Raw genomic sequence first — 26,557 nt, 5'->3', positions numbered from 1 at the left:
AAACTGGCAAAAAAACACTGACGCGCCACCTCCGCCTGCTTCTCCAATGGCTGCCGTCGCCGTCAGCTCGGGGTTTTCAGGGGGGCGGGACGCTAGCTCTGTGGCCGCGACTCCATTGGCGGGAGTAGAGCGTCCCTCAGTTATCCCCCGAGGCGCGATTGGCGGTTTCCGGGGGCGGGGCAGAGCAGTGGATTGATGGCACCGCGGCCTGTGCTGAGGTGAGAGCTGGCTGGGGTCTGGGTGAGTATCGACTGGGGTTGAGAAGGGGTGGGGGGCGTACAGAAGCAGTAGCAGATTAGCACCTACTCTTTTAAAGTTATAGGCGTTGTCTTTAGCGATAAGTGTTACTATTCCTTATATAATATGTGTTGTATACATTTACTGTGCTGATAACATCTCTGGTCCTTATATACACTCTTGCTAACACTCTGATATACAACAATAACACGGAGAGAAAAACATTCCACCTGTTCCTGATGGTAACCATATCCCTGGAGTATATATTGTCTCTGTAGTAAAATAATTCTCTTGTTACATTATGTGTCCTTCCCTTTGTGAGACAAAGCCATTGTATATATTACATGATTGTTATGATAAGCCCATATTTATGTAATATGTATTGCACTGATAAGAACCCCCTTGCCTTTGTATTCTGCAACACCTCACTATTAAAGATCGTATTGGACATTAATGAACTCTCTTACCTCAACCCAACTTGATTGAATCTTATCTTCCCTATCCCAATACAACATTTTGTACCTATCCCGTACCGGATTTGGCGAATGCCTTCACGGTATTATGTAAGCCACATTGAGCCTGCAAATATGTGGGATACAAATGTAACAATAATAATTGTTGTCCCTTATGAAATATTACTGGGACTTAAGAGACATTAGATAGATATCAATTTGTTTTATATATAATCAGGAGTTCCCAGGGCATACGTAGCCAATCAGGTGTTTAGGATATCCACAATAAAAATGCATGAGATAAAATTACATGCACTATTTCTATTGCATATAAATCTGTCTCATGCATATTTATTGTGGCTATCCGGAAACCTGACTGTCTAGGTGTGTCCAGAGGACTGGATTGAGAATCTCTGCTTTATGTTATACTGTACTAGTAATACTAGCCCCTCTGCCTACTGGACCAATAACTGTTACAGTAACACCAGTTCCCAAACCCAATTCAGCATATGCCAGGCCTGGGTAGTTTGAACTCACTGGTGAATAAATGAATGGAATTGTTGTTAACACAGAGCATACAATGTTTGGAATCCAATGTCTTAAAGCCTAAACGTAGGAAACAATTTCTTCAGATATGGATGCCTTATCTTCAGGTGCTCAGCCCAAGGGGTAGAAGCTTGCTTATTAATGCTCATTGAGGATGGTATGATATGGTTCTGATGTATTAACTTGTAACCACTCAGTTAGCAGTAAGTAGGTTCCCGAGACTAAGTTCTAGGGGGGAGGAGGGGTTGGAGGGGGTGTGGGGGGGGGGGAAGGGAACTTTACACGTTGTATAGTTTAACTGCGATATGTATGTAAGATGTTATGAGTATGTTACGTTGTTTACCTTTGTTGTAACAATCAATAAAACTTAAATTTAAAAAAAAAAAAAAAGCAGTGCTTCTCAACCCCTGGAGGGGGTAATCCTGAAAACCTAACTGGCTCAAGTGCGTCCAGAAGAGGGATGAAAAGCACTAGGCCAGTGGTTCCCAAACCTGTGCCTGAAGACACCCCGGCCAGTCAGGTTTTCAGGACACCCACAATGAATATTCGTGAGAGATTTGCATGCACTGCTTCCACTGCATGCAAGTCTTTCTCATGAATATTCATTGTGGGTATCCTGAAAACCTGACTGGCTGGGGTGCCTCCAGGCCCAGATTTGGGAACCACTGCATTAGGCTACAGCATCTACAACAACATGGTTTTGTCAGATGAATCTGACATTTCTTTTACTGAGTAAGTGAAGAGTTGAATCAGGAAAGCACTAGATATGGTTCCACATAGGTGACTCATAAATAAACTTGAGTGTCCTTGGGATGGGCCCTAAATCGCCTCCACCTACCCTCCTCTCCTCCTTCCTGTACACATTAATTGATTTGATTTGCTTACTTTATTTTTTGTCTATTAGATTGTAAGCTCTTTGAGCAGGAACTGTCTTTCTTCTACGTTTGTACAGTGCTGCGTACACCTTGTAGCGCTATAAAAATGCTAAATAGTAGTAGTAGTAAATTGACTGACTGGGTTAGGCGCTGGTTGAGTTGAAAGTGCCAAAAGGATAGTGGTAGGAATTCACTCGGAGGATGGAGCCATCACCAGTGGTGTACTGCCTTGGTTTGGTTCTTTTGAACATTTTCATTAGTAATATTGCAAAAAGGCTGCTGCCTTCTTTGTAGATGATATAAAAATTTTCAACAAGGTAGAAACCCCGGAATGTGAGATAAAACAAAGGACTTTTTCAGTCATGTTCTCATTTTAAACCAGGTCCTAGTGCAGTAGTAATCTCAACCCAGTCCTTGGGGTACCCCAGCCAGTCGTCAGGTTTTTAGGATATCCACATAAATATGCATGAGATGGATTTGCATAGCAAGGAAGCAGTGCATGCATATTCATGTATATTTGTTGTGAATATCTTGAAAACCCAACCAGATAGATGAGTGTGCCCTGAAAAGTGGGTTGATGAGCAGTTTCCTATTTGATCCCATTCCCACTCCCAGTGCTTAAGGGCTGCCAACTGTTCGGGTTTTCAGGATATCCCTAATGAATATGTATGAAGGAGATTTACATTTCTGCTGCCTGTTATATGTAAATCCCTTCATACGTAATCATTAGAAATATCCTGAAAACTGACCCATTGGTAGCCTTCAACGACTAGGAATGGAGACCAAGGCCATAGATGGTTTTTCAGGCTATGCATAAGGTATTTGTGTGTGTTGGAGACTCAGTATATGTTGTTTTATCTCATGCATATTTGTTTATAGATATCAAAGACCTAACTGGCTGTGGGAACCACACATGTATGCTATCCTTGTAACTATTTATTTATTAGGATTTATTTACCGCCTTTTTGAAGGAATTCACTCAAGGCGGTGTACAGTAAGACTAGATCAAACATGAGCAGTAAAAATATTCGAACAATACAAAGTATGGCATGGTATACTGCTTGCAATGACAACACAATATGTACTAGAACATTATAATTGGTAGTGAGGGGTGAGTCCCATTCCTATACTGTCATGTACTGCCTTTGCAATAACACTTCTATATGGATGGTCTTACGGACAAGTGGGTAACTCACTTTTCACACCTGAAGTGGTTGGCCCAGTTGTCCATGTGGCCAGTGGGGCTAGCCCAGTCAATCGTGCAAAAATTTCTGAAATGGCTTTTAGCTTAGTCCACTTGTTCATAGGTAAATACTGATATATTGATGCACTAGATCCAAAAAAACTGCAAATCAGCAAAATTGAGGGTTAGTTCACTTGTTTTTAAGACCATCTGTATTACATACTGTCCGAGCATCCATGGAAACACTAGTTAAATCCAGGAGCAAGGAAGGAGATTTGGGAACTGTAATACTAACATAACTTTTGAAGCTAAATGCTACTGAAATACCAACTAATCAGTAGAGACCTGCAAATAAACATTAGAACAGCAGCACACCCATCATAATCAGTAATATGGTATGGATGGGTAGACTGGATAGGCTATATATGGTCTTTTGTTTTTGCATTCAACCTGTTACCAAAATATTTACAAAAGTGCACAACAGCAAATAATTTTCTGATGCATCACTCTGTGTCTGGCTGCTGTTTGCTATTAGTTAGTGGCATGGTATATTTATTCTAATGAATGCATGTGGAAGGGAAATATACATATCTTACTTTCCTACTGATATTCCCACTATTGCTAGAGTCAGCATATGGAGAGAAGGAAACTGCTGTAGCCTTTAGACTACATCATTGCATCTATCAGGTGCAAAAGCAACTCTTTCTGTGCCATGCAATGATACACCTTAGACTAAAGAAGCCCAAGCAGGCCCCCTGCTCACTGCAGCATTACCAAGCTTGTGGACAGGTTACTCTGTCCCCAGCCTGTGCCATGACAAGAAGGAAGCATTTTACAGAGGAAACCAAAGTACAGATGAGGGGCAAAGCCATACCAGCTTTGCCCACCAGAGGAAGAGAATAGGAATTAGCCCCTTGATTATGGACACAGCTATCCAGGTATCTGACTTGTTATGTTTTGGTGGTCTGAATGTCCTAGAAACACATAGGTACTGCTATGGTGTAATTGTCCATATGAGGTTTCTAAGACAACCCCTTATTGGAAAACAGTTGGCAGTCTTCTTGTAATAGTATCTCACTCTGCGGTTAATAAATTATAAAGCTGTACCAGAGTGGGGTGCTTAGAGCGTGCACGAGATGATCACCAGTTCTATTTCTCACTCCCTTTTCTCAGAGCTGTTGATGTCTTTCTGTTGTGTGCAGTCTTGCAGTAGGATTTTGTTGCTGGAAGTGTGAGTTTTCTCTCTGTTACAGCAGGGCTAGAAAGTTTGTTTTCCATGCTGCAGTTTTCAATAGTATGCAACTGGGTAGGATGGGCTTGTATTTGAGAAGTGTCTGAAGTACATTGAGCTTTATGTGCACCTGCTCCGGGCATAGACTGTCAATGTGATTAGGCCTAGCAGCAGTTTTGTCTTGTATTAACCAGCCCGAACTGGACTTCCTTATCTATCTGCTACATTTGCTTGGGTTTAGGGAAGCTTCTGCAGGTTTTTCAGGATACTTCAAATTGCTTGGTACCTGTTAGAAACAGTCACCTCATGTAGAACTGACCCAGTTTATATGTGATAAATTGTAAGGAAACACTGAGGGCCTGCCTCAGTATAGAGCAGGGCTACTACAGGTATGTTTGTGGTTGAAGTAGAAAGTTCACAGGAAAAGAGAACTAGCCAAGTAATATACCTGTCAGAACCAACCTCAGCCGCTTGTTAAAAAAAAAAAAAAAAACAAGTTCTGCAGACAATCCCCTCTGCTAGTAAGAGCCAAAATCTAATCTGTCAGCTATAGAATCCTAACGCTCGTGAATCCAGGGCAGTGTTGCTCAGTGCATTCTCTGAAGGCACTAGCACATGGGTAACACTATGCTCTCATCCCCTTCACTTGTCTCTATTTAGATTAAGAAGCAGTATACCAAAGTGACACCAGGAAAGTGCTGCAAAAGAAAATACCAGCTACCGTGATGTCAGCAATGAATCCAGAGTAGTGAGTACCAATAATGTCTCCTATCCATCCATCGTTCACACACACTGGAGGGATGGAACAGCTAGCCCATGCCCTACCAGCAAATTACAGGATGTGTCTTTGCTCTTTTCCTTGTCACAGTGACTACTTATTTAAACTCCTCCTGATTGGTGACTCTGGTGTTGGCAAGTCATGCCTGCTGCTTCGGTTTGCAGTAAGTATTGCTTGAATGGGATCTCCCTGTATATTTATGGCAGATGCGCAAGCATGGCCAGCTCCATGCTACCTTTAACCCTGGTCTTCTTCCCCTCTCAGGATGACACATACACGGACAGCTACATCAGTACTATTGGGGTAGACTTCAAAATCCGAACTATTGAACAGGAGGGCAAGACCATTAAGTTGCAGATTGTGAGTATGTCCATCCCACAGTGCAATGTAGATATGATGCCAGTGGTTCTTAAGCTCAGCTGGGGGCTGTGCAGTAATGGACCCCCTCCCCCCAAGATGCCCTCTCTTGGGAAGCAGTGGCAATTGTCCTGCTACAAACAAGTCATGAATACATGCAAAGTACCCCTGGCATCAGATATGCAAGCCCAGCCATATACCCCAGCACACTACTGGAATAAGATGAGTGGCAAAAGGCCTTAGGTGATTCTCTCCTCACAAACTGTGGAATATGATGACGTCTTCCTTGGGTTGTCTACCACTGCAACGCTCTATGTCTCAGGGATGCTTAGCTAGTTGGTATGAGGAGGGTAAAGTTCTGTACAGAAACTAAGAGCAGGATCTGGGGTTTATCATGCCTGACTACATTAAGGTGGCCAAACCAAACAGGTAGATAAGGCAGAAGGATGCTTGTGAGTATTAGGAATGGCCAGTGAGATAGAGATGGTAATATAAATCTCCAGCAATTCCAGCAGACTTAGCTGTACTATATATGGGTCTAGATTGGGACCCTTGAACTGTGCTCCTAAGTTAATGCCTCTTATAATGGAGTCTCCTGGCAGTAAGCCTTTTCTGCTTTGAGCTGATTTGTCATTATTTTTGGTTGGTCCTTTGGATTGAGTTACATTTCTTACCTCTGGCTCCACCTCATTGATTCTTTTCTGATCATCATAATGTTCCAATGTAGCAAAGGCATTAAATAGGGACAAAGATTGGAAGAGTGAATGCCTGTATGTCACAGATCCGTAATCTTCCCGAGCCTACTGTGACCCATCTATTCCTCTGTTGCTTTATTCGCTGTGGCAGTGCTGGTGGTAAATTGGCTGGGAATTAGGTAGTCCTGGATGCTTCCTTAATTGCTGCCAATTCATTCTCTTATTTGTTGATTTAATATTTCATAGCTGCTGTTTGGAGACAGATGGGACAAGCTCTAAGGCTCCAGATGGTTTGTCTTAGGACTGAGGCACAACAAGTATTGATTAAATGACAGGCATGTTGTTATGATTAACAAGTGTGAGAAAGGTACACTATGTTAAGGGCTAGCCATGAACAGGATTGTCCAATAGAAGGTTTATTGAAGATAATTGTCTTTTGGTTTTCCTACATAGGGAAAGTTAGCCTAGGGACGGGTGGGAGTATAAAGTCAGCTGGAGGACAGAAATATAGCAAATTATAGCAGCAAGCAGCTATGCAAGCGAGAGGAAAGGAAGATTTTGGGATTTTTTTTCCCCTTAGAGGATAGCTAGAGGTAAAGTCAGCAATGTTACATAAGTATATAAGTATTGCCACACTGGGACAGACCAAAGTTCCATCAAGCACAGTATCCTTTTCCAACAGTGGCCAATCCAGGTCACAAATACCTGGCAAGATCCCAGAAAAGCTCAATACATTTTATGCTGCTTATCCCAGAAATAAGCAGTGGATTTTCCCATGTCCATTTAATAATGGTCTATGGACTTTTCCTTCAGGAAACCATCCAGACCTTTTTTAAACCCCCGCTAAGCTAACCGCATTTACCACATTCTCTGGCAATGGATTCCAGAATTTAATTACACGTTGAGTGAAGAAAATTTTCTCCGATTCGTATTAAATTTACTACTTTGTAGCTTCATTGCATGCACCCTAGTCCTAGTATTTTTGGAAAGAGTAAACAAACGATTCACGTCTACCCGTTCCACGCCACTCATTATTTTATAGACCTCTATCATATCTCCTCTCAGCCGTCTCTTCTCCAAGCTGAAGAGCCCTAGACGCTTCAACCTTTCTTCATAGGGAAGTCATCCTATCCCCGAATTATAGCTACGTCATGCAAGGTTCCACGTTAGGAGTTACGGACCAAGAAAGGGATCTGGGTGTCGTCGTCGATAACACACTGAAACCTTCTGCTCAGTGTGCTGCTGCGGCTAGGAAAGCGAATAGAATGTTGGGTATTATTAGGAAAGGTATGGAAAACAGGTGTGAGGATGTTATAATGCCGTTGTATCGCTCCATGGTGCAACCGCACCTTGAGTATTGTGTTCAATTCTGGTTGCCGCATCTCAAGAAAGATATAGTAGAATTGGAAAAGGTGCAGCGAAGGGCGACTAAAATGATAGCGGGGATGGGACGACTTTCCTATGAAGAAAGACTAAGGAGGCTAGGGCTATTCAGCTTGGAGAAGAGACGGTTGAGGGGAGACATGATAGAGGTATATAAAATGAGTGGAGTGGAACAGGTGGATGTGAAGCGTCTGTTCACGCTTTCCAAAAATACTAGGACTAGGGGGCATGCGATTAAACTACAGTGCAGTAAATTTAAAACAAATCGGAGAAAAGTTTTCTTCACCCAACGTGTAATTAAACTCTGGAATTCATTGCCGGAAAATGTGGTGAAGGCGGTTAGCTTAGCAGAGTTTAAAAAGGGGTTGGACAGTTTCCTAAAGGACAAGTCCATAAACCGCTACTAAACGGACTTGGAAAAATCCAAAATCCCAGGAATAACATGTATAGAATGCTTGTACGTTTGGGAAGCTTGCCAGGTGCCCTTGGCCTGGATTGGCCGCTGTCGTGGACAAGATGCTGGGCTCGATGGACCCTTGGTCTTTTCCCAGTATGGCATTACTTATGTACTTATTTTCATCGCCCGACTCTGTACCTTTTCTAATTCCACTATATCTTTTTTTGTTCCAGGAAAAAAATTAGAGAGAGACAAATTGCTAAGAGACCAGTATAGAATCTATGAATCATACACAAAAATCTGAAAATATATAAATTCAGAAAAGCTTAGCTTTCAGGCTCGTAGTGCTTCTCGGGAATCACCAACTCTCCAGGAAGCAACCCCTCCATTAAAAAAATCAACAAACAGATCAGAATACATCAAACATGAATTAGCTGCAAAGGGACCATAGATCAGTAAATTTATATAGAAATGCTCCCTTCTCTCGGCTCATACTTCTACATTTGACAAACATAATTCCCCCACATTTGTGCAGATAACACAGCAGTATTTTTTCCAATTATTGATAATCAGCTTCAAAGCTAAAGTAATTAGGATGGTTAAAAATTTAGACTGACGAGGGAAGTGACGTCTTCCGAGCAAATGGCCGCTTGAGATTAAAGCTCAGCGTACCTAGCGGATCAATCATCCTGAATCTTAGCCATCCTGGGCAAGAACGAAGTGTTTGGCTTACCTAATGAGGAGTGGCGCACACTCAAAGAAAGTTTAATTTAAAAGAATTTGCTTTTCGCCATGCTGCAGCAGCAAGTCTAGATGAAAACAAGATGGCAGATAGAGGCCACGCACCGGTATCCAGTTCCCTGGACCAGTAATCACCAAACTCCCAGCACCACACTGAAACCTGTGTGGATCCGATGGTGGAAGTTTATGCCTGGCTCCGTGAAATAAAGGATGATTTTAAACAGATGCGTACTGAATTCGTTGCATTGAGTACGGCTGCAGGGAGAGCTCAATGAGCTGGGTAAACAGGTGGAGGATACTAAGACGCAGCTGGACGAGCAGGCCAAGGCACTCCACACTCTGGATAAGACGCTGCAAGAAGCCAAAACTACAGCGACTTTTGTGCTGGACGAGCAGGCCAAGGCACTCCACACGCTGGATAAGATGCTGCAGGAAGCCAAAACTACAACGACATTTGTGTTGGATAAACTTGAGGACCTTGAGAACCAGAGTAGGCAGAGAAACCTACGATTCTGGGGGGATACCAGAGAATATATAGATGCTGAACAGGTGGTTCAGAAGATTGTCAGCACTTTGTTATTACTGACATGGAGCAGATGGACCCTGCTTCGGTGAAATTAGAGCGAACACATAGAGCATTGGGCCTCTGTGTTAATGGAGGAAGCAATGCCACCTACATTCTATGTTGCTATTCTACAGAAAGCCTCTGACGTATCTTGAGCCTAACTGAATAATACAAGCAAAGAAATCATTGAAAAGGAGGAACCCCATGTGCCCAGCCTTCACAACAGGGTTTTGTAATGTTTTGCCCAGTTAGGGACTTTAAAAGTGTATGTCAATAGTTGTTAGAGCAGCCCTAAGATCAAAGAGCACATACTAGTTGATTGACATGCCAACCTGTACCATTGATACCCAACCCTAGTTATCCCCTGAGAATTCCACCACTGAAGAGCGGTTGGAAGGAGCATCACATTTGACACTGGGGATCCCGCACCTCACCCCAATATCCCTTGCAAAATGCCTAAATTACTACACTGTGAACATCAAATAATCAAGTTACATTATAACAAGTAAAATTTAACATGTAGTTTGGCTAAGGAACCTGTCTACTACCCAACTAAACTGTCGTACTGAAGTAGTGTATAAAAGAAAAACCCCATACAGAATAAGTGCGTTCAAAATCAAGATAAAGTTGAGGAATCCTCCTGTTCAATCAGTTGATAATATCTCTTGTTGCTTCCCACATTTCATATGTTTTCCATTGTCCACTTACATATATCTTAAGGGTAGTTGGATAAAGGAACATGAACCTATTGTGGAGGGCCGAGCACAATGGCATATACTTCCTCCTCTCTTCTTGCAGGGGACAGAATAATCCTGAAAAATCTGGATGTGTTCACCTTCATACTGCAACATTTCCCTTTTTTGGTGGTATCCTCATAAAATTTCAACCTTTTATAGGTAATTGTGGAGTTTTATTAACACCACCCGAAGTTTCCGCCCACGTCCCATCTTGCGGCTGACCTACCAGGTGAGCACATTGAAGGCACAGGGGCCCCACGCTGTCCAACAGCACAAATTTGGAAGCAATCCATCATTCCAGAATTGCTGGTAGAGACCGTTCCGCCACGTGTTCAGGAAAAACGATAATCCATAGATTACAGCTGAGGGCACACAATGCACTGGGTCTAGCAGAACCAGCACTATATAGGGTACCCTTAGGGGAGGGGGGTGAGAGGAGTTGTATTTCGTGCTTCTTACCAGGCACTGTTGGTGGCCATATCCCCCTATCCCACTGTGTGGCTTATTGAGAAGCAGACCTCCACAATGGGCTAAAGCTGTTGGTGTCCTTGGCAACCAAGATGTTTGAAAATGGATATAAGATATTGTATAAGTGGTGGTATACACCTGTTCGATTGTGTAACATGTATAAAACAGGCTCTGATCGCTGCTTGTGTAACATGTATAAAACAGGCTCTGATCGCTGCTGGTGTAACTATGGAGCCTGTGGAGATTTTTTTTCTACATTTGGTGGATTTGCCTCCAGGTTTGTACTTGCTGGGCCAATATTTTGGACCTTTTGCATCATATCACCCAGGTGCAGTAGCCACAGAAAGCAGAGTATTGTTTATTGCATTAACGCCCCACAGGGGTTAATTGGAAATACATAAGTTTGCTACTTGCTTATTTATTTACGGTGGGCAAAAATCACCATAGCAGCACATTGGAAATGCAAAACATTGCCTATAGAGGATCAGTTACTCAAGACGTTTAGACTATGTCTCTCGGATGTCCCAGATGACAGCTATCTGCCAAGGAAGACCGATACCATTTCATAAGATTTGGGATGTTTATGAGATCTGACGTGGACAGTTACCTGCTAATGGGCTGCCCTGATCGGTCAAGCTGGATGCTGTGTTTATTTGGAGTAGGGGTTAATGCTAACTGGATGGCTCTTGCTTGGATTATGGCGGGGACGGGGAGAGAGTTGGGAACATCTTGTCTTTTGTTTATGAAGTCTTTTGGCTGTATTCTTATGAAAAACGTCAATAAAGATTGTTTAAAAAAATTTAGACTGACTTTTTTAACACACACAGGGTACCCATAAGTGATCGGCAAATCGCTATATTATATATTAATGGGATATTTATCTGAAAAAATGCTTTTAATACACTGCCAGAACCTGGCCCAATAGAATCATAGTCTTGGTAATGAATAAAGCACAAACAAAATCAGCAAAACTTCATTAGCTAGCTTAGATTTGAAATCTTAAGATAGCAGTGTCTCTTCAGCTAGCTCCTTAGGCTGTGTGTCAACACCCGAGTCTCATGATCTAGATAGGCATCAGGTTTATTTTGAGCTAAGACAAGAGCGACAGTCTTACAAACAGCCAAATCATATTGCTGCTTGTCAGACATGGCTATATATTATACAACACAGCAACCAATTATTCCCTAATTATTCAGAACTAATTATTAGACGAATGCCCCCAATGGGAGTACTTTGGGGTGACATTACACAGTGCAACTAAGAATTCCTGAATGAATTAGTTCTCAAATACCTACAAAAATGGACATATGCAGACTACATTCCATATTATTCTAACATGTACTTTGTAGGATAAAGAAACAAATAATCTCTCTTTCCCCCAACCATGGGAATGCACCTGCCTCATCTTTGCACTTAAGCTGAGTCTCTGAGGCTGCTTCACCATTCGGGTCAGATTGGGTTCTTCCTACTAGGCTCCAGCTGACTTCTGAATAGCAAGCCTGGTCTACAACAGCAGCACGGCTCTATGGGGTGATCTGGACACATCCTCTGCTCTGCTAAGAATGTTGGTCCTTGTCTGGATCTGGTGGCTACTGGCAGGGCTGTAAATCTCCTTGCTTTTGTTCTCGGCAGCACCTTGTTAAACTGTGAGCAATTATATTTCAGAGAGGGTAGGATTTTAGTTTTTCTCTGATGTTACAAATAGCTACTCACAGATACTTGGGCCTAACACCATGAGATGGGACAAAGAACAAGAGGTTCTTTGATTGGTCCAAGAAGATCCAGGGTCCAACCACAGCCAATCAAGTATGGCTGGATGGGAGGTGCCACATTGGCATGTGGTGAAAGATGCCTCAAAGACATGATGGTCCTTTGTACCAGAACAGGACATAATTGGTACAGATACAAATTTTGCATCCCAAGGTTGTCCAACCTGTATTCTGCTGGGAACCTCTCTCGCCCCCGTGTCCATGGACAAAGACTGTCTTCAGAGTCTCCACACAGCTCGGCATTGGTAGAGCAGCACAGCTCCCAAAATGCAGCATGTCAGGAAATCTTGCAGAAACCATGACATTATTGCTCAAAGAATGGTTCTTGGCTTTAATCAGGTCTCGGACCTACAAAGGGGATACAGGTAACACCACTTGTGCCCCTATAGCTTTCATATCGGAAGTAGCACTTCAGTTTCTTAGTTTCACAGATAGGCACGGCTGCCATTGATCACCACACTTCAGTAACTAAATGCCAAACCCAATACATCCTCATTTAGTAATCACTGCACTTTCCAGTCACTAATCCTTTGCTGCTAATGTCCAATTAAGCATCCCCCCCCAGCCTTACTAGAGTTTTTTTCGGGGGGGGGGGGGTTGTCTTTTAAATTGTCTAAGGGAGGGAAAGGACAAGCTATGCAATTTTTTCCACCCTCCCCCCCCCCTCCAAATTTTAGCTCCACGAGGAAGAGAACAGAGAGACTTGGACTCTCTAGGTATCCCCTGAGTAGTGGCTGGACCCTGGATGCCCCCTCCAACAAGCTCAATCACACCCAGGAGCTACCAGTCCAACTCTGAAACCAGCTGGACATTACACCCATCACCATCTGCTAGAGACAAAATTCTGGAGGGCTTAAGGGTGCTTACTGCCCTATGTAGGGTAAGGTTGACAAGTCTTTGTTCTCCGTTTCCATCTGGTGACTGAGGGGCATAATCCATTGGTTCTGGACTGATCTTTGACGGGAAGATAAATCGGCTGCACACATGGGTATTGGCATCAGAACTGGTGGTGTCAAACATGATGACATGCTTGAGTGCGGCTGATTTTATCCTCGTCCATGGAGAATTTGAGTTAGTGCAGACTTGGCACACTATCTAAGAGAAAATAATGCTATTTAACCTGCTCCATCTGTATTTTTTTTTTAATTCAACAATTAAGATAGAAAATATAAGCAGAATAACAGTGATAATGCAATCAAATCGACCCTGTATATGTTCCCTAGCATAGTATATGCTATATTGGTCATGTAAAACATATCCAACAGTTCAAGTGAGTGTGAGACAACTTAAATATTCAATGTACTCTTTCTCCAGGCAGTGTAGATGTTCCATATCTTATGATACAATATTGTTCTGCCATATCTCCAGGCTGTCAATTAGGACTTCAAGCAATAATAGTGCATCTTCTTAAAACAGTCTCTAATGGTGGTAAAGCAGATTTTTTTCCACAGTATTTGGCTAGAGAAATCTTAGCTGCTGTGAATATATGAGTCACCAATTTATAATTTTATTTGTTGTTTATTGCATGTGTGGGCATCCCCAATCAGCCCTGTGAGGGTAGCATAATGGTAAAAAGGATTCATCTCATGGTGTAGCATCTCCTAAAAAGGTACTGAAGGACGGGACCACCAAACATGAAAAAACGGTGCCCTGGCCCCACAATTATGCCAACACAAAGCTGTGCCAGCACCATGTATCTTGAAAACCCGTTCAAGTGTAAAATATCTTACAATCCGTCCGTACGCTTGCCAACAAGTTTGTAGTCTCTCTCCGATCACATCATCAGTGAATGTGAACTAAGGGCTTGCTATTCAGCGAGGTTTAACTGCCCACTTAAAACACACACGGCGTCTCAGCTGTGAATATTCAGTGGCATTGCCCAGTTATTGGCTCAGACCTCCACAGCACAACTCAGCTAGTGCCATGGTTGTGCTAGTGCCATGGTGCAGTTATGCTGGCACCAGCCATGTTCAGTGCTGGTACCTACATAGCTAAGTGGACAGTAGGCGATGCAGATGTTGGACGGCATTGAATACTGGGTGGCACTCGCATGACTTCTGGGTCAGCAGCTGACCCTGGATCTAGCCATGCATTTAATATCCTGACTTAATTCTGCCCACAGCTGTCAGGGGCATAAAAACTGTTGACCATCGCAGACTGAATATTGGCCCCTAAGTATTTAAGGGCTGGCCCTGTGGCTCACTATCAAATGCCGTTTGCTTCCCTGCAGAAGGTCCACGATTGGATTTCCCAATCTTGACCAGCATGGGCTGCTATGGAAGAAATGTTCACAGCTTCTAGGGGGAGAGATCATTGTCATCAATAAGGGCAACACCCAGTGGCTGGATTTATAGCCCGTAAGTTTCAGAATATAACCGTGTCTTGTTCCTGGCCTGTAATTACCAATTATTAACATGGGAGACCAACCTCCTCATACTGGTTAAGGCTGATAGTGTTAGAATCCCAGCAATGGTTCTGATTAAGGTGGAAGAAAAAGGGGAAAGAGAGACTACATGGCCAAGTAAAAAGTAGTAGCATTTCTAGTTTGTCCCCTTCCACAAATTGCTGGTCACCTTTCAATCCTACCTCATGCCCAGATGCACTAAAAAATCGTTAGAGCCCTTCCCTTAGCGAATCGGTAAGGGAAGGGCATGCATCAAGGAATAGGAATGCAAATGAGCTGCTCGTTGTAGCTCACTTGCATTCTCTATTCCATCGGTAAACAGCCAGTCGAGCATGTGCAGAGCAGCCAAGCATTGTTCTGGCTGCTCTGCACATGCCAAGAACGTCCTTTATGGACGTGCTTCACTTTAAAAAAATAAAACTTTAAAAACAACAAAAAAGAAGAGTGCGTTTAGCTCAGTGCACCCCCCCCCCCCCCCCCCCCCCGAAGTCACCGCCGCTGCCGCTCCCCCCTGCATCGAACTGACAGCTTCAGCACCGGCCTCCCCGCCATCCTCCGCCCCTCCTGAGGTCAGATCAACTCTCGTTGCCTTTTCTCCTTTTACTATCCTGACATTTTTCACTGATTATCTAGGTGCAGAAGTGAGTAAGCAGAATTACAGTCTGTTTCTTCTCTCTCCAGTGGGACACAGCAGGTCAAGAACGCTTCCGAACCATCACCTCCAGCTACTACCGAGGGGCCCATGGCATCATCATTGTGTATGATGTCACAGACCAGGTACAGAACTGGGAAGTCCTGCACATAGCCAGTGTCATAACGGTTGCAAGGCGAGATACAGTTTGGAAACAGGAAGCTATGCGTGTTACCTAAAACATAGACTGGGCACTACCTACCCTCTCAGGGCCTGGAGAAGCTGTAGGAGCTAACCAGGTGCTCACTAGAGGTTAAGATAAAAAGATTAAGGAAAGCATAGAGTGGTGCTGAGCTGGATCTTATTTTCTTTATTTGTATCTACACATTGGAGATATTTATCATTTGCTATACCTGCTTCCTTTGTCAAAGTGCTTAACAATAAAATCATGTTTAAAAGAAATTAAAAGCAGAACTCCATAAAATGATAGGATAGGATCACACTTACTACCATAATAGAGAAGAAAACCATTCACACTGATTGAACTCGCTGTACTTATTTATTTATGTTACATTTATAGCCCACATTTTCCCACCTACTTGCAGGCTCAGTGTGACTTACAAAGTACTGTAAAGGCATTTGCCATTTCGGTTGATAACAAATACAAGATTGTATTGTGGTCAAATGAGGTAGAAGTGAATCAGGTGTCATGGGTCACGGGGAAAGAGGATAGTACTTCAAAGCCAGGCCCCCTCAATTAGGAAAAAAATCTTCCTTAGTGTCCCTCTGGACCTGCCCAGAGAAGACTGATAGGTTGTCCATGCCTACCAGCAGGTGGAGACTGAGAACTCTGAGCCAATAAGGTCCCTGCACAACCCCTCCTAGAATCAGTATTCTCAATCTCCAGCAGGTGCTGGATGTGGCAAGCCTTTCAGTCTCAGGATTCTTTTATTTCTTCTTTGTTTCCCGTGTTAAAATATTTTTGTACATTATCTCTCTTGTAGCTGTGTTCCGCCGGTGCTTCTCTCTTACTGGTAGGGGCTGAGGCCCGTGGGGGGTCCACTACTGCCCCAGGGGTGCTATACTCGAGTGGCCGAGTCCTTCCCCTCCTCTTTCCACCTAGTCTTCCTGCAGGTTACAGCAGGGCATGGTAGGCCTTAGACTTGTTGCTATGCCATGGCCCCATCAGGGAAAGCCACAAAGTGCTTAAAAATAAATAAGTAAAGAATTGGAAGGATGCAGTTTTAATTGAAGTGTGCTTTCCTCTTTGGTGTTGACACTTGTTCTTGTGTCACTTTTCTGGGCTGCCTTCATGCAGAGCTCACTGGAGTTTTGTGTATGGGATTGCAGTTGCGCTCACTGGGCTTCATGCCATGATCTTTGACAAGCTTCATAAATGTGCTGTTAAGAGTTGGGGCCTTACTACTGCCAGAGTTTGCAAGTATTGTGCGACTCCCGGGGCAGTGGGGGCCTTGACATCAAGGGAAACATAGGTTTTGAGGATTTCCGGAGAGAGCTCATCTATTAATGCGGCTACGGTGGTGATGGTTCAGAGGCAGGCGGTTCCTATTTCAGTGGGAACTGCTGCATTCGGAGCAGCCTCTACAACTCACCCTGCAGACTTCAGCAATTGCCTCGGGAACTGGGGATGTGCGGGGTGGATTCTTGGGGGGTGAGGTCTTCTAGAGTTTGTCCTTGTAATATACATCACCTTTTTGTTAAAGCAGACCAAGCTCCAGGCTGATATGGAGCTGGGCCCTTCTTGGGGGATTTCTTCTCTTCCTAAATGTCAAGGTTCAGTTGGGGGAGTTCCTAATCGCCTTGACCTTGATGAAAGCATATCTTCACATCTCGCTTCATCAGGCCCATCAGAGGTTCCTTTGGTTCACAGTTTTAGGTCAGAATTATCAGTTTTGTGCAATGCCATGTGGCCTGGCGATGGTACCTTGTATGTTTTCTAAGGTCGTGGTGGTAGTGGCAGCAGCCCTATGCAAGGAAAGGATTCTGGTGCATCCATATCTGGACAATTGGCTAATTCAATCAAGTCAGATTAGGAGAGCTTTCAGGGTAATTGCACAGGTGGTTCTGTTTCTGGAGTCCGTTGGTTAGGTAATCAATCCTCACGAGTCACATGGTACCAACAGAGATCTTGGAATACCTCAATATCTGTTTCAACACTCTCCAGGGCTAAGTGTTCCTTCCTGCAACAAGGATTCAAAACATTACAGGACACGATCCTTCTCTGCAGCAAGTCTTCGAGAACCATGGACTATATGCGGGTTCTCGGATCAAAGGCGGCCTAGCTGGAGGTTGTTCCATGGGCTGTAGCTCATATAAGGCCTTTGCAGAGATTTCTTCTCTCCAGATGGTCTCCCCAGTCTCCTTGGAGGTCAGGTTGCCTCTCTGAGTGGTGGCTTCATTCCCCCAATCTGTCCAAGGGTGTTCAGTTGGACCTGCCACAGTGGATGGTGGTGAGTACTAACGCTAATCTCCAGGTCCGGGGAGCTCATTCTCTGGGTCATCAGGGTTTCTGGTCCTGGGAGGAGACGTGTTCTTTCATCAATTTGTTGAAAACCAGGGTAATACAGATGGCTTCACATCAGGTTCAGGATCTTCTGGTGGGCAAATCCATGAGGGTTTTGTCAACAATGCAACAGCAGTGGCTTATGTCAATCACCAGGGTGGAACAAAGACTCTGGTGGTAGAGGAGGCATTGCTTCTTATGGGAAGGGCATAAAGCCATCTCTCAGGCCTGTCAGTCATTTACATAGCACAAAACCAAAATGTACAGGTGAATTTTCTCAGTCATCTCACCTTGAACCAAGGGAGTGGTCCCTCAATTGCACAGCCCCTATGACAGCATTGTCGGTGGGGCGTCCCAACAATGGATCTCATGGAGGCAAATAAGAATGCCAAGACCGCTTGATTCTTCAGTCGTAGGAAAGATCAGAGATCGGAGGACCTCGATGCTCTCATTCAGCCTGGCCGACAGACCTGCTATACGTCTTCCCTCCTTGCCCTCTGTTAGGTGGCTCTGGAGCCACCTAACACAGGGCAAGGAGGGAAGACGTATAGCAGGTCTGTCGGCCAGGCTGAATGAGAGCATCGAAGCTCTGATCTTTTCTACAACTGAAGAATCAAGCGGTCTTGGCATCAGGTCTGCTATACGCCTTCCCTCCTTGCCCTCTGTTAGGTGGCTCCGGATTGGCCAAGAAGACCTTGGTATGCAGACCTCATGCGGCTTGTGGTCAAACTGGCACTAAGCCTCCCAGTTTTGGAAGATCTTCTGTTGCAGGGTCCGGTAGCCATGGCAGATCCAGCTCAATTTTTTTCTTATGGCTTGGCTCTTGCAAGGGCTAGGTTAAGGAAGAGAGGGTATTGGTCCAAGTTGATTGCCACAATGCTGTGGTCACACCGTAGATCTACCTCTCTTGCTTATGTGCGAATGTGGCGAGTCTTCGAGGGCTGGTGTGCAGGTCATGGAGCTGTTGCTTTTTATACTTTGGTAGCTCATGTCCTGGATTTCCTTCAGGATGGTTTGGCCCTAGCTTCTCTTAAGGTCCAGGCTGCAGCCCTGGTGTAGTTTAGGGGCTGTACTAAGGGCAAGCCAGCCACCCAGATGTCATTCAATTTTTGTGGGAGTTTGTATTCTTTGTCTGCCAAGACAGATGTCTTGGTGTGACCGCCATTTGAACCGCTGTCATCATGTTCTCAAGAATCTCACTCGTCAGTTTTCTTGGTCACCATTTCCTCAGCACAGCATGTATCTGAGCTGCAGACCCTGTCCAGTAGGGAACCCTTTCTGGAATTTTTCAAGAAAAAGGTCATTTTGCATCCAGGTTCTATTCTTCCTTCCCACGGTGCTGGCATCCTATCATCTGAACCAATCAATGGCTTTGCCTACCTTGGGTTGCTCAAAGGGATCAGAGGAACAGTGCTGCTTGGACAGCAGGAGAATGTTGGAGTATCTTCGTAGGATGGATGAGTTTTGGCGCTCAGACCATGTTTTGTTCTCCTAGGAAATGGCTGTATAAAGGCCTGGCAGCTTCTACGGTGACTATTTCAAGATGGATAAAGGAGATGATTGGGTCTGGGTACCTGCTTAAAAGCAGCTCTGTCCTAGATGGACTTAAGGTGCATTCTACCAGAGGTCAAGCATCTTTCTGGGCTGAGTGCTCCCTAGTGCAACCTCTGGAGATTTTTAGTGGCAGTCTGGTTTTCCTTGCGTTCCTTTGCGCAGCACTAGAGTGGATGTTCAGGCTCATCAAGATGCTGTTTTTGGAGAGCATGTTCTTACTGCGGGACTCAGGTGGGTCCTTCCCTTGAAATCACTGCTAAGGGATGCTAAGGAAGGACAGATTAGATTTTAACTGCTAATTTACTCTCCTTTAGTCCCTCCAGACCAGATCCCACTCAATATTTTTTTTTGTTGTTGTGCAACTTGTGGTTTTTGGCATTCGCTGATTCTTGCTTTATTCTTCAGCTCTGTGGGGGAATTTCCTAGATGTGTTGTCTATTTGTGTCATAAGGTTAACAAACCATTAAATAAGCAACAAACAGAATTTGAATCAAAAGCCAGTACTTGCTTTGTCTCTATATTCATATAGTGGGGCTATACGGTAGCAAAGATGCAGATTCGTTTCCTCTGTCCCTTGCTTTGGAAGGACAATACTGATTCTAGGAGGGGTTGTGCAGGGCCTTTATTGCTCACTCAAGAATCACAGAGTTCTCAGTCTCCACCCATCAGTCTTCTCTGGGCCAGGCCGAAGGGACTAAAGGAAAGTTCATTGGCAGGTAAGATCTAGTTTCTCCTTAATATATTTAAGATATTTAGTAATTGCAAAATGCTAACTCGAACAGTGAAAAATAGGATAAGACTTTTCAGCCTGAGGTAGTTTGGCAAAGAATTCCAGAGTGCAGGAGCCACGAAATAGAATGCACTATTCCTATTTAGTTCCCATCTAGATGGGGCAGAACTAATCTATTATTATTAGGAGAACGAAGGGTACATGCTGGTGTGTACAGATGACAAGTGACCCTAAATAATCTGGTTTACTATGTGTTAAGCTCAAATTTGATTCTGAATTCTATTAGCAGCCAGTGTAGGTGTTTAAGCAAGGTGTTACGTGGTTATGACATTTTGCCTGACACAGGATCCTGGTCGCGGTGTTTTGGAGGGTTTGTAAGTTTTTCAGATTGGATTTTGTGATACCTATATACACTATTACAATACTCAAACCAAATTAATATATGCATAGAACAGTAAACAAGGAATCAGCATCAAAGTATGAACTGATCTTAATTTGCACAAAAAATAGAAGCCTGTTCTTAGTGCATTAGAACCCACAATCAGTATATTGCCAGTTATTTGACCAAGCTGCTAGTTGCCCATCTCTGCTTCCTCCACATGCAGGACTCTTTCAGCAATGTGCACCAGTGGCTGGAGGAGATTAATCGCTATGCCAGTGAAAATGTCAACAAGTTACTGGTGGGAAACAAGAGCGACCTCACCACCAAGAAGGTTGTTGACTACACAACAGCCAAGGTCAGTGAATCACCTGGCCATCGTGCCCTTTATGTCCTCCTTGTGCACTCAAGAGGCTCACAGCCTGTTCTACATCCACTCTTATCTGCCAAGGACAACTTTAGAACCGGGGTTTTCAACCGAGTCCTCCCTTGAGACACATCTAGCCAATCTGACTTTCAGGATCTCTCTAATGAATATGGAAAAATTACATCTTCTTACCTGCTAGTTTTCTTTCCTTTATTCTCTCCATTCTGTATGAGTGGGTATAATGTCCTTCTACCAGCAGCTGCGGGACTGAGAAACTACTAGTGACATCACTGCATTAAGCATGATGCAGTCCTGTGTCCCTCAGTATTTCTATAGGTAACAGAACAGACCCACCAAACACACTGAGAGGGACTAGAATCACCCACATGAAAATGACATCACAGTGCCATGCCTGTCTGAAAACTGGAACAGAAATGTCTCAGTACATGATGTACATATACTCCACTTCTTCGCTCTATACGCCAGTTTCTTTAGTTAGAATTACACTAGAATTTGTTTGCATATTTTTTTGTAGATAGCATCAAACATATCCAACATTAAACACATCCCCGCCACTGAAAAGACCAAAAGAGAGAGAAGGAATAAAATAGATGATAGCTGGGGAGGGGTCTGGGAATGGTCTGGATAGACTAAAGAGAATTAGCAGGCAAGATCTAATTTCTCTTTCTTAGCATCTGCTCCAGCCCATTCCCTGCCACTGGAAATGGGCTGGATCAGTACCTAACAAGGGTGGGGAACAGACAATCCCTGAGCCAACACTGTAGCACTGAAGCTCATCTCACTCCTGGCCTGAGCATCTAATTTGTAATGCCTCGGTAAAGAATGCGGAGACGACCACATGGCCACTCTACAAATGTTTGGAATGGGAATAAAGTTCCTCTCAGCCTACGACGCAGCCTGGGCTCTTGTAGAATGCGCTCAACACCTCAGAAAGCTTCCTGCCACTGAGCAAGTATGTAGAGAAAATAGCCTCCTTAATCCACTGGGCAATCGTGGCCTTCGAGGCTACCTCACCCTGCCTCTGGCGCCTGCAAACAGGCAATCCGATTTCCAAAACTCAGCTGTCTTCCACAAATAACTGAGCGCCCTCCATAGTCCAACCACTAAAGATATGCAGACTTCTCTCAGCAAAACACCGACGGGGTGATAAGTGATTCAGATGAAAGGAAGAAATGATCTTGGGCAAAGACAACTGAACTGGACACAAGACCATGCACTCTTCAAAAAACAGGAGATAGGGATCCCTCCAGGAGACAGCCTGTACCTCTGAAATCCATCAAGCAGACGTAATGGCCACCAGAAAGGTCACCTTGAGGTTGAGGCGCTGCACCTGTGCCTAGATCTCAAAGAGTCAGAAGAAAGACAAAGTTGATGATGGCCTCAAGAAACTCACCCTGCACATTAGGCAAACTCTCCACCCAATGGAAGCAGGCCCATGCGACATAACCACTACACATTACAGCCTACAGGGCCAGAGCAGAAACCTCAAAGGATCTCTTAATAAGAGCCTCCACACAACGGTCGTGAGGGCCCTTGAAGGCTGTGTTGCCCTCCACTAGGATAGCTGGCTTCTTGGTCACTAGTGCCCAAGGTGTCCATCTTGGGCAACGGTCCTGAGGGCCCTTGAAGGCTGTGTTGCCTTCTTCTAGGATAGCCGTCTGCTCGGTCACTACAGTGACTAAGGCGTCCACCTTGAGCAACTAGAATCTATCTTCCTCGTCCACTAGAAGCTGGTAAAGGTAAGCCATAGCTCTAGCTATCTTGAGTGGGGCATCCAGGTACTGCCACTGAGCCTTGACGCGCCCTTTAAGATTCTCATTAAATGAAAAGACCTTGGGCATGTTACCGGTCCCCTTTAGCAAGTGATCCCCCTTCCTTGGAGCTGCCAGCTTCTCTTCCTCCAGCCCCAACTTCTGCAACAGCTGGGAGTTCCCAAGGGTTTCTGAGCAGAGAGGCTAGGTAAACACTGCTTCAGACAAAAGCCTAATAAAGCAAATTCCAGGGAGGAGGATTCCCAGTATTCTGCCTAGTGAAAATCAGGGGCTCCTCTGACTGAGCCTGCCTAGAGCTCAAGAGACTGACCTTTCCCACCAACGACATGGCATCAGAAGAGTCCTGTGCATCTTTCCCACCAGGACCCAGGAGTCTGATGCACTCGGACCCCTTGTGGTAAATAGCTCTACAGCACAGGGACCTGCTACTATGGGGAAGCTCACCGACACCTCCAACTGCACAACACCATGCTTTCCCTGACAAAGCTGTTGAATGAGCACGTGCCCCTGAAGGCAAACTCCACATTGTGGCCGCAGGAACTACACTCTAGAAGGAATCTATTCTTCTTTGGGGGGGAAGGGTGGGGGGAATTTGTAAGCACTGGTTGCTTTGTTCCTGCCTGGGGAAACAGTTAAGAAATCCCTCTCTAGGGCAAGGGAGAGGGGTGCAGAGGGATACAACACCACCAATGGGAGGAGGGAGGGACCAGCAGCATGGAGTGTGGATTCCTAGGGCTCTTGATTCACTTGAGCCCCACAGCAGACAGTCAAATGCGCACTCAGTGCCCCCCCCAAGGGATCAATTTTATTTTGTTTCTTTTAGTTATTTTTTTTTGTTTGGAAGTCCTGTAAACTCTGTTGTTCCCAGAAACTAATAATCCAACTTTAATTATAATATCGCTATTATTTTCTTTTAAGTAGCCCCAAAAGGCCTACAGCAACAGGTCTGCAGACACCTACCTACCATCTGCCAAGGAGCCCGAGAAATAGTGAGGGACACAGGATTGTACAGAGCTTAATACTGTGACATCACCAGTAGTTTCTCAGTCTCCTCATATGTTGGTAGGACAAAGACCCACTCATAGGGAATGGTCTGGAGCAGATGCTAAGGAAGTATGAATTAGATTTCCATGCACCACCTTCATTATATTCAAATCTCTTGTGCATCATCACTGTGGATATCCTGAAAACCAGACAGCGTTGAGAATCCCCTGCTTAAGAGTGATGAACAGATTTACATGGGGAACTAATTTGTTCACCTTTGACTTAAACACAGGTGCTCTCAACCCAGTCCTCCAGTACACATCAAGCCAGTCTGGTTTGTAAGATGCCCACAATGAATTTGCCTGGATTACCTCCATTATATGCAAATCTATCTCATGTGTATTTGTTGTGGGAATCCTGAAAACCTGACTGACTGCGTGTGTCCTGAGGACAGAGTTGTGAAACCCTGACTGAGCAGCACTTGCAACTGGGCTGATAGCGCATGGCTAAGTTTAGGGTCACATATGCAGTGCTTCACATCCTGCACTTGGTGACAGAGGAGCAGCTATAGCTTGATGTGTCCATAGCCCACCAAGAACCCCCTCCCCAGTCTCTCCCATCCAAAAACCCCAGTCCCCTCCCCACTCGTCCTCTTCAAGTATCCAAGAACCCCCTCCCCACCTCAGTCCCCTTCTCCCATTCAAGAATCCCAGTCCTCTCCCCATCCGTCCCCTTCTCCCATCCGAGAACCCCCTCCCCAGTCTCTCCCATCCAAGAACCCCAGTCCCCTCCCCACCCGTCCCCTTCAACTATCCAAGAACCCCCTCCCCACCCCCTTCTGCTTCTCCCATCCATGAACCCCTCCCACCTCAGTCTCCTTCCCATTTGAGAACCCCTCCCCCCCCACACCTGAGAGCCCCACACCCTTCTCCCATCTGAGTCCCTCCCCACCTACCAGCTCCATTCTCCTGCCGCCCAGGCCCACCACCCTCACTGCCTTAAAAAAAACCCAATTTGAAGCACTGGAGTAACAGGCAGCAGCGCCTCGCGTCTGCCCTTCTACTAAAAATCTCTTCCACGACGTCATTGGGCCTTCCCACATTGAGTCCCACCTGCCCTCGCGGTAATTGGAAGTTACCTGAGGAGGGCGGGACTCAATGTGGGAAGGCCCAATGACGTCGTCGAAGAGATTTTTAGTAGAAGGGCAGACGCGAGGCGCTGCTGCCTGTTATTCCAGCGTTTCAAATAGGGTTTTAAAGGCAGGACAGCGCCGGGAGCGGACTCACAGCACCCCCCACCCGCTGACATCTGGGGCGGAGCGCCCCCACCACGTCGCCGTCGCGCGTTGCTGAACTTGGGAGGGAGGGAGAGTGGTGCTCGGGCGGTCGGGGCGGGGCTACCTGAGGTGCGCGGCGCGGTTGGTAGCCAGCGTTTCCTTGGCAGGGGGAGGAGTAGGGAAACACGCTCCGCGTGTTTCCCTACTCCTCCCCCTTCCTTGATGCGGTCCCTGCTTTCATTTTTCTGTTGGTTTTCCGCCCTCGACGTCATGACGTTTGACGCGAGGGTGGGGCAGCAAGTCGTTCAGTGGCTTCACCACCACGAACTTACGAACCGTTCTGGGAGTCTGAGTGACTTCAGAACGTTGTCCTCAGAACGTTGAGGGTGTCTTTTATTATATTAGATGAGTATCCTGAAAACTTGACTGGGTGAAGAACCCATGGTTTGAATAGTGTCCATGTCCCCTTTGCAGTTACAAGTTATAGAATAGCACCTAAGTGCACTACAGTGTCTAACTGCCATTTCAGCACCAAACGTTAGGTTCACTGTATGGAACGAGGAGGCATCGCTTTTGCAAACTGGTACCACCCTGCTGCCCCTAGAAGTTATTTGGCTTGATGCAGCCTTTTTTTTTTTTTTTTAACTAGTTCTAGTTCTCTCACTTGCAGGAATATGCAGATTCCCTGCAGATCCCGTTCCTGGAGACCAGCGCTAAAAACGCTACCAACGTAGAACAGGCCTTTGTCACCATGGCCACAGAAATTAAGAATCGTGTGGGGACTGGCCCCACCCACAATGACTCCCAGAAACCCAACATCCGCATCCAGAGTGCGCCCCTGAAACAGGGTGGGACAGGTGGAGGTGGAGGATGCTGCTAGAGACCCCCTTGTCCCTACTGTGACAACTAATCGGGACAGCCAGTGTGTGAGCCGGAGCCACAAGCTCTTCCTATTTATTTTAAGTTAATTCCTTTTATTTATTTGATGTTTTTCTAATGCCCGAGGCCATGACAGCAGTTCTGCACATAAATTTCTTTATGTTCAACAGGTGGGGCAACATGCACCACAGTTTAATAATATATAAATAGGTATCATTAAGTGAGAACATATTAGGGACAGGAAAGCCATGTCAGCCTTTATTACAGTAAAACACAAACCCCTCCCAGGCTATCAGTTGGAGGAGGGTATTTCTCTGGCTACAGCAATTCTCTTCTCAACTAAGACAGGCTGCCACACCAGTCACTGTGTGGCTTCTCTCACATGGCAGCCCTAATAGGGGTACAAGGGCATGGGCCTAGTTGGGCAGGACCTGAAGAAACACTGTCCTGCATGAGCAGATGCTGAAACTGAGCCCCTCCTCCCCAGCAACAAAGAAGTCACAACCATAATCATAGCTGGATTACTCACTACCGTGACCGCTGCTAGAAAAGAATGACAAACCTGCATCAGATTCTTCTCTTATTTTTAAGATTTTTTTTAATACTTCTAAATTACCCAGCA

At 45.0% G+C, this 26,557-nt stretch overlaps 1 protein-coding gene across 2 annotated transcripts; it reads left to right on the top strand.

Annotated features, from left to right (window-relative positions):
* The first annotated feature begins 151 nt into the window (after window positions 1-151).
* On the top strand, window positions 152-26,519 carry LOC115479401 (ras-related protein ORAB-1-like). 2 transcript variants are annotated; one of them, XM_030217268.1, is made up of 7 exons: window positions 152-240; window positions 5,185-5,272; window positions 5,393-5,465; window positions 5,567-5,662; window positions 15,500-15,595; window positions 20,863-20,994; window positions 25,727-26,519. In XM_030217268.1, the coding sequence occupies exons 2-7, from the start codon at window positions 5,250-5,252 to the stop codon at window positions 25,934-25,936; spliced, it is 630 nt and encodes a 209-aa protein (XP_030073128.1). In that variant the 5' UTR covers window positions 152-240; window positions 5,185-5,249; the 3' UTR covers window positions 25,937-26,519. The 2 variants fall into 2 exon arrangements, with proteins under 2 accessions (XP_030073128.1, XP_030073129.1); XM_030217269.1 differs by lacking the exon at window positions 152-240 and adding an exon at window positions 4,441-4,524.
* The last annotated feature ends 38 nt before the right edge of the window (window positions 26,520-26,557 follow it).

The sequence above is a fragment of the Microcaecilia unicolor genome, chromosome 11 (genome assembly GCF_901765095.1).
Source record: "Microcaecilia unicolor chromosome 11, aMicUni1.1, whole genome shotgun sequence".
Classification (NCBI taxonomy): Eukaryota; Metazoa; Chordata; class Amphibia; order Gymnophiona; family Siphonopidae; genus Microcaecilia; species Microcaecilia unicolor.
This window is presented reverse-complemented; position numbering and strand designations above follow the sequence as displayed.

Coding starts and splice junctions, on each gene's coding strand:
- LOC115479401 (XM_030217268.1), top strand. CDS start 5,250: ATGTCAGCAATGAATCCAGAGTA. Junction 5,466..5,566: donor GCCTGCTGCTTCGGTTTGCA/GTAAGTATTGCT, acceptor TTCCCCTCTCAG/GATGACACATACACGGACAG. Junction 15,596..20,862: donor TGTATGATGTCACAGACCAG/GTACAGAACTGG, acceptor CTCCACATGCAG/GACTCTTTCAGCAATGTGCA.